This window comes from Fukomys damarensis, unplaced genomic scaffold (assembly GCF_012274545.1).
Source record: "Fukomys damarensis isolate Sample0158 unplaced genomic scaffold, DMR_v1.0_HiC HiC_scaffold_4, whole genome shotgun sequence".
In the NCBI taxonomy this organism is placed as follows: Eukaryota; Metazoa; Chordata; class Mammalia; order Rodentia; family Bathyergidae; genus Fukomys; species Fukomys damarensis.
The window spans coordinates 11,909,438-11,918,213 of NW_022900916.1; the positions used below are offsets into that span (position 1 = coordinate 11,909,438).

General features: G+C 38.7%; 1 protein-coding gene across 2 annotated transcripts in view; it reads left to right on the top strand.

Annotated features, from left to right (window-relative positions):
• Dld (dihydrolipoamide dehydrogenase) overlaps positions 1 to 8,776 on the top strand; it is a 26,068-nt gene that overhangs the window by 11,309 nt on the left and 5,983 nt on the right. For both annotated transcript variants that reach the window (XR_002025679.2, XM_010634083.3), the window contains exons 9-10: positions 7,324 to 7,514; positions 8,429 to 8,599. Coding sequence is in view for 1 of the 2 variants with exons in the window: in XM_010634083.3 (XP_010632385.1) it covers positions 7,324 to 7,514; positions 8,429 to 8,599 (362 nt within the window). In the remaining variant the exon portion in view is untranslated. The remainder of the gene's footprint in view (positions 1 to 7,323; positions 7,515 to 8,428; positions 8,600 to 8,776) is intronic.

An 8,776-nucleotide genomic window follows, 5' to 3' on the forward strand; every position in this document is an offset into this window, starting at 1 on the left:
CCCCAACTTCCCCCCCGCCCCCCCCCCACCTTTTTTCTTTCTTTTTTTTTTTTTTTGCATAACTGGCGATTGAATGGAGGGCCTCTAGGATGCTGTGCAAGGGCGCTATCACTGAGCAAGAACCCCAGTCTTCAACCTTCCCTTTCATTGTGAATATTACTCTGGATTCTGTTAGCACGTTTTCTAGACTATTTTTCCACAGAATATCCTCTTCATTGTCACCTCAGTTGCCACAGGACTCACAATGTCTACAGCCTGATCCTCTCCATGTCTCTGGATTTTCATATCCAAACGTACCGGTATCTTCACTTGCATTTTGCAGCCACCGTATTCAGTAAATGTATCTCCTCACTTTTCATTTTTTTGGTACCAGGTATTGAACTCAGGACCTTGTGCTTGCCAAGCAGGTGTGGCACAAAATCCTCACTATTCCCATTCTTCCTCCCCTTCCCCAAACAGAACTAAGCCTGTTACTGTTTCTCTTGTAACATTTCCCATCTCAGTGAGTGGTGCTGCCTTCTGAATAGAGGCCTGAGGCAAGATATTTAGGAGCTATATGTGATGTTGTCCTATCCTCATGTCCCATACTCAGTCACTGGTTTCTAATGTGAATCTCCCTGATAGTTACCTTTCAAGTATATTCACTCCCCTTTATGCATTTGATTAGATACTACTTCAGGCCAGCGTAATGTCTTGCCCTAGGTCTTAATGGATTTTTTTTTTTCTGGTCCATTCTCCTCATAGTGGCTGGAATGATCTTTCTGTAGTAAATTCAGTCATGTCCCTTCCCCTTGAAATAATAGTGTACTATTACTGTTACGGTAAACCCAAACTTAGTATTGTTTACAGATGAGCATGATATAGCACCAGTTTCTGTCTCCAGCCTTGTTTGTAGTCCCTTTCAGCCTATGTGCTGGGTATGTCAGGGTATCAGTTAATGAGCAAGCCTTGCTGCTCTACCTATTTACTAGTAGACCTTCTTATGTTTGGGACACTTATTAACCTCTCTCCATCCTTGTACTCTCGTGAGCCCTTCCCTGGCTACCCTTGGGTCCTGGGGTACTCCTACTGTGTGTTGCATTATATCCAGAACCTTCATTTCTTACAGTATTTATCTCAGTATATCTTGTTCTCTGTGATTTCATTAAACTGTACTCCATGTGAGCCTTCATTATTATTGGTTAGTAATGTTTGTTGATAAATATCTTTCAGAAATCAGTTTAATTGCCTTTTTAGTGAAGACTTCTTTTTTAGAAAGTTCTGCTTTCCTCTTTGAATCCTTAATCTATATTTTTATAGCACATACTAATAAAAATCAGTGCATTCATTTATTTACTTTTTGTGGTACTGGGGATTGAACTTGGGACCTTGCACTTCTGATGCAGGCACAGTGCCACTGAGCTAAATCCCCAGTGCTACAGTGCCTTTATATTACTTTTGATATTCCTTCAAGACTGAGTGCCTTGAAGACAGGAACTGAGTTTTATTCATGCACTTAATACTTTGGTTACTTAAATACCAGATCCATTATTTTATTGTCATCCTTTTGATACGATCACTGGTAATGCTGTTAGGAACTAAACACAGTTGAGGGTACTTTCAGTATGTGCTATATATCTTTTAATAGAATCCCTTAAGATCAGTTTAGTTGCCTTTTTTTCCTTCATGTTTGTATTACTGAGTAGGGGTTCTCATTCTGGGACAATTGGTACATATATATATCTTGATCATTTTTGGTTCCATTTCCTCTGTCTCCCTTGATGCCCTTTGCTATTTCAGTAAATCTACCTTCTAGTTTCTTATCAACTCTCCTTTATTTTACTCATTTGTTTATTTATATTTTAGGTTTCCCAGGTAGGAGAAAATATGAGCTTTCTGAGCTTGTTTCGCTTTTGTCTTGAGTTCCATCTATTTTCCTGCAAATGACATGACTTCATTCTTCTTTATGGCTGAATAATATTCACTGTGTATATGTACAGTAGTACCTTGTTTCACAAATTTAATTTGTTCTATGATTTTAGAAAAGATGGTGGCATTTGTGTTTATGCAGGAAAAGTGGCTGTGGTCATGTCACCTGATGCATACAAAACAAAAATGAAACCAGTTTTGCCAAATGCTTCTGTTTGTGAACCAAATTGTTTGCAAACAAAAGTGTTCATTAGCTGAAGTACCTCTACTGTACTACATTTTCTTTTATCACTCTTCTGCTGACAGCCATCTAGGCTTTTTCCACAGTTTAGCTATTGTCTTGAAAAGAGATGAGATTATGTAAATTTAGAGCTAGTCAACCTTGTTTTATCAACTTTTAGACATTCCCTTACTGATTAACATACTTATATGTGGAGCTGGGAAGAGATCTGACCTAAAATCTTAACAGGGATGCAAAATGAAATTAAAACTATTCCTCTGCTAGTTTCCTTTTGGGCATGTGTAGGCCCAAGTGAAGACTAGGTTTTTAGCAAAAGCTACTTTTTAAGTTTCTAATGGCCTCAGAAGAAAAGAAATTGTGCTTCTAGTGAATATCAGACTAAGGGCCTGTCCTTGGTCCTTTGGCCATGTAGCTGGAAGATTGACACTGCAGAGTCTCTCCCTCATATCATTGGTGGGCAGGACCTAAACATGGGTGAGGCTTCATCCATTTTCAAACCCTGCTTTTGGAAGTGTGGCTGGCCAGTGTCTGCACATGCTGTATTTACTCTGACAGAAATGGAGGGGGTGGCATGTGCAGGATCTGTGTTTGGGAGTGCCCCCAACTCAGAACCACCCCATCGAAAAACAAACCCCACACCATATCCAGCACCCACAAGTGAAGAGGTTTAATGTAGCACACAGTTTCAGGAGGTGGAAAGGTGTGGCAGTGCAAAATTGTGTAGTTCATGGTAGCCAAGAAGCAGAGCAGGGGAACAGCACCAGAGAAAACCTGGCTAGAGACCATGTGTAGTACCCATGGTCATGCCGTGACTCACCCAGACACATCTAGAGCGTGCTTTGCAGATCTGCCACAGTACACTCCTTATCACTTTTCACACTCAAACACATCTCAAGCTACACTTGATCTCCAAGTAAAGACAATGGCGAGTTCATAATTCAGCCTGACAGAATACAATTGTACCATGTACCACTGGAAATACAATCACCCTTTCCCCAAAGTCTCTCCATTTCCAGCATTTTTTAAAAAGTCCAGGTCCCCTTTGAGATTCTAGGCAAACTCTTAACTATGTCTCTGCAAAGAGCAAAGAACAAGTTACATAATCCTAAGGTGCGGTGGCACAGGGTAAACATTCGCATTTCAAAAAGAATAAAGAGGGGCTGGGGATGTAGCTTAGCAGTGTATCACCTGCCTGGCAAGTGCAAGGCCCGGAGATTGATTCCTGCTACAAAAAAAAGAATAAAGGGATAGAGAAGAATTGGATCAAAGCAAGACTGAACCTCAGTGGGGCAAATATTATGCACGGGAGCAAACAGTGCCACTGCGAACTGGTGAGGGATGTTGAATCACCCAGGGTTATGTCTCTGTACCATGCCTGAGCCCCACATAGTGTGCTTCACAAATGTGCTAGGTGTTTTCTAATCCATCCGAGTTGGCATCAGTAATAGTCACATACTTGTCTCCCCACAGAGCCATGTGCCTGACTAGTGAATGCAGGCTGCCTGTAGCCTACTATCTTCTGTTTGTTTGTTTTGAGACAGGGTCTCACTATGTAGTTGAGACTGACCTGGAACTCACTATGTAGCCCAGGCTGGTCTCAAACTCACAGCTATCCGAGTGCTGGGATTACAGGCTTGCGATACCACGCCCGGCTGCCTACCACAGGGTCTCAATGTAGTTGAGACTGACCTGGAACTCACTATGTAGCCCAGGCTGGTCTCAAACTCACAGCTATCCGAGTGCTGGGATTACAGGCTTGCGATACCACGCCCGGCTGCCTACCATCTTCTGAATGTGGGGGAGAATGTTTTATAATGGGACATACTTATTTGAATTTCAGTTGTGTCTCTTACTGAACTGACTTTGTGTCCTCGTTAAGTCAGCCTTTCTGAACTAGCTGGTTTATTTTTAAAAATAAGTGTAACAGTTGTTGCAGTTTAATAAGTACATTTCAAATAATGCAATGCCTGGCTTCTATGTAAGTGGTAGATATTATTGGAGGTTTTCTGTCTTTAAGGATTTTGAAATCAGTTTGCCTAACGACTAGGGCACTTTACTGTTGACCATTTTCTGCACTAAATGATACGACTCCAAGATAATGTGTCTTTCCATTTCTGTATTCTGTTTCTTGCTATTCTAATTCAGGTTCAGAAGGGTGTGGTTGCTGCTGCTGTTACTACTATGTACTTTTAAACAGTTTTATTGAGATGTTACTCATGTGGTCTCATTTTTAAAATGTACAATTTGGTGGCTTTTAGTTCATAATTCAGAGTTGGACATCTGTCACCACTGTCTAATGCTAGGACATATTCATCACCTCAGAAAGAAGGCAGGTTTCCTTTCACAGTAAGTCTTCACTTCTCCCTTCTGGACCCTGCAAAACACTAATCAGCGTTCTCTATCCCTGGACTTTGTATTCTGGACATCTCATATAAATGAAATTATAAAATACATAGCATGTTGTGTTTGGGTTCTTTCACTTAGGATGTTCTAAAGGTTCATCTAAGCATGTACTTTATTTCTTTTTGTAGCCAAATATTCCATTCTTTGGGCCTACCATATTTTGTTTACCCACTAGTTTGTTGTGTAAAGGAACTGGTAAATGACACCCACAGAACAGGAGTGGGTAAAACAAAAAAATGTTTACTTTGCTAGCAAAGGGTCAGCCTGCACCAAGGGTTGTGCCAAATGACAGAGCCTGGGCTGAGCTGCAGTCTGCCATTTATAGGAGTTTTACAATCATGACCTCATTTTAGGTGATAAGACATTCTAGTTCCCACAGTTCCCATCACAAATCATGGTCACAAGACAGTTCATTGTTAACCCAAATGTAGCATTTTCTTTCAGGATGTTTAGCTATTCCAGCCCATAAGAGTGGTGGAGTCAGGGTTAGGAAAGCAGGACTGGTGACATTCCTTTCATCTTAACTCCTTTATAGTCATAGGATTTACAGAAAGGTTTTAGGGCTTAGAGCTTGGTGGCTGTTATCTTAGTTTAAACATCTGGTCTCATCCTAGGATGCAGCTAAGCACCTCCGGTATCTGTTAATTTTAAACTGGGGCTACGTGCCTTTAAGCTTTAATGGTTAAAAACCTCAGGTATTTTGTTCTGAGAAATAAGCAAAGAAGAACAAAGTAGAGAAGCAAAAGATAGTTATTTTATATTTCCTTAACATTTTGTAGGTTTCAGACAATTTACAAAAGTTCTCTCTATCAAGTTGATAAACAGTTGGATATTTCTCCTTTGGGACTATTATGAAAAACACTGAATATTCATATGTAAGCTTTTAGGTAGATACCTGTTTTCATTTCTTTTGGTATATACCTAGGAAGGTAATTGTTGCATCACAAAGTAACTGTATAAGTTCTTGAGGCTCACTGTTTGCCAAAGTGACTGCACCATTTTTAAAATCCCACCAGTAGTGTAAGTTTCAGTTCCTTCTCTTCCTTACCAGTGCTTACTCCTCTCCTTTTAATTTGAGCCACTCTAGTGGGTACATAGTCATCTGTCACAGTCTTCAGAATCTTTATGTGCTAGTTTGCCATTTCTGTATGATCTTGATGAAGTGTCTTTTCTCATATTTTGTATGTTTTTATTGGGTTTGTTTTTATGTTGAGTTTGGAGAGTTATTTGTGTATTCTGGATATAAATCCTTTATCATATAGATGTTTTATAAATGCTTTTTTCTGGTGGTGTGTGTGTCTTTTATTTTTGTGTTCTTAGTGTTCTAAGATTTTAAAATTTTGATGAAGTCCAATTTATCATTTTTTTGTGGGTTGGTTTTACGGATTATGCTTTTAATGTTATATCTAAGTCTTTGCCTAATTTAAGGTCACAGAGATTGTCTCCTGTGTCTTCTTCAAGTTTTATCGTTTCAGGTTTTAGGTCCATAATCTGTTTTGACTAAGTGACTATATATTACCTCTTGTAAAACTCAGCTTTCATCCCTAAAGTTCATGGTATGTGAAATGAACAAACATAATTTAGTTGGAAAGGTAAACTGGTATAATTTTAAATTACTAGATTTGGCAAATGATCTGTTCCTAGTTTTTCATATTTAATGCTGTAAAATTATTCATCTTATATTTTCATGATTGTTCAGCAGTTATGCTAATTGTTACAATTAAAGACCAACATTCGATTTAAATTTGAATTTGAATAAAATATAAACATTTCTCTTGTTGAAAAAAAACCACAAGGCTGGCTTACTGTTTTACAGACTTTGCTGATTATTAGCAGTAAAAGTATTTTTCCCTTCTGGTTGGAACACTCTTGCACGGTTATCTGTTGTTTACTATACTTGTGTGCTTCACCCTTTCAGATTTGCGGGTAAATACCACTCTTATGGAGACCTTCCCAATCATGGTATTTAAAATTGTAATCTCTCTGAAGCCAAGCATGGCGACACATGCCTGTAATCCGAGCACTGGGAGGCTGAGGCAGGAGGATACCACAAGTTTGAGGCCAGCCTGGGCTAAATAAGTTCAAGGCCAGCCTGAACTATGTAGTGAGACCCTGTCTCAAAACAAAACAAAAAAATTGTAATCCCTCTTTCAATAAGTCAGTCTTGGCTCTACATTGTACTTTTTCTTGTAGTACTTTGCTATCCTCTAGCATGAGTTAAATTTATTGATTGATTTCCTCTACTGGAATATACAGTCTCTAAAGGCAGGGATTTGTTTTTGTTTTTCACTAATATGCCTAGAAACTAAAAAATGATGTCTAGCATGTAACATTGGTAAATGTTGTATGAATAAGGGAATATATGAACTTATACCTATTTGCTCCAGCATTAATTTTAGTGAGGTTTTATGTTGTTGTTGTTTTTGTACTGGGGTTTGAACTCGGGACCTTGCACTTGTGAGACAGTAGCAGCACCATTGAGCAAAATCCCTGGCCCTCTAGGGTTAATTTTAAACCCCAGAACTTCTGATAAAAGCATTAGCAAAAGAAAATATCTTATAAGATAAAATTAGGTCATAAAGCACTACTGGGCCAGGGGTTTAGCTCAATGGTTCCGCTGCCTGCCTTGCAAGCGCAAGGTCCCAAGTTTAATCCCTGGTACCAAAAAAAAAAGACTAGGTAATAAAATATCTTACAATAAGTTAAGGCAGTTTAGTAAACATTTGTTATGGAACTAATTTGTATGATTATTGATTTTCAATCATTTTCAGGGCTCTGTCTGGCAGAGACTTGGTGCAGATGTGACAGCAGTTGAATTTTTGGGTCACGTAGGTGGGGTTGGTATTGACATGGAGATATCTAAGAACTTTCAGCGGATCCTTCAAAAGCAAGGCTTTAAGTTTAAATTGAACACAAAGGTTACTGGTGCCACCAAGAAGTCAGATGGAAAAATTGATGTTTCGTAAGTATGCTGTGGTTTACCTTGGGTGTGTTATCTTTGTCTCTTTCTTTTAGAAAGAGTTGTTAAACTCAAGTTTTCAAGATGTTACACTCAAGTTTTCAGAATCAGATTAACAAATATTATACAGGATTTTTATAACTTGCACAGTGTTATAACATAGCTCAATATTGCTTCTCAAATAATGCATTGAAATTCATGGGTTGAGTCGGTACTGGTGTAAAATGAGCCTGGTGTTCTCGTTGTAATGTTCCTTTTGGTAGTGTACATTCAGAAAAGCTAAAACTCAGCTTTTAGTAGTTACATGGGGAAATCAATGATAATATTAGATTGCTTATTGTGTGTCTTATTGTGTGTTTGTGGTTCACAGACTTAATTTTTTCCACAATTCTAGTTGCAAACTAGAATCAATTCAATGGTTTAAGTTCAGAGTTGACCTTATGGGGATTGATTTGATTCATGATGAATTCAGTTTGTGACTAGAATCTTGGAAAGAATAAGTTCATGAAGTGAGGCATCACTGTACCACATGATTTAATGAAATAACTCACCTGAGGCCAGTTACATACATAGTGAATACAGAACCAGTACTTGCACTTGGATCTTGAGACCTATGCATTGATTTTGTTTGGCTTTTTTAGTGATGAGGATGGAACTGAAGGTCATGTGTGCTAGGCAGGCCCTGAGCTACATCCCCAGCTCTGAGGCCTGTGTTCTGAATAACTATATTACCTTTTTAATGAAACTTTGGTAATAAAACTTTAGAAGATGTGTACTTTTTTCATACTTTTTTATATTTTTAATAAAATAAACATAGGTTATCCGAAAGGTCATCAATACTTGAGAGATCTCTGGTTTTAAATATCTCTTCTCTTTGTACCTTTGTGTTTAATGGTTATACACTGTTCATTGTCTAGTATTGAAGCTGCATCTGGTGGGAAAGCTGAAGTCATCACTTGTGATGTACTCTTGGTTTGCATTGGTCGACGACCATTCACTCAGAATTTGGGACTAGAAGAACTTGGAATTGAACTGGATCCCAGAGGTAGAATTCCAGTCAATAGCAGATTCCAAACTAAAATTCCAAAGTAAGTTAGATAATTTATATCCATTCATTTTTCTTTCTCCTCTGCCCTCCCCTTCTGCTTCCCTCTGTCTGCTTCCCCTTAAAAAAAGTATATTAGCGGGCTGGGAATTTAGCTCAGTGGTTCTGGTACCTGCCTCCCAAGCACAAGGACCCGAGTTCGATCCCCAGTACCAAAAAA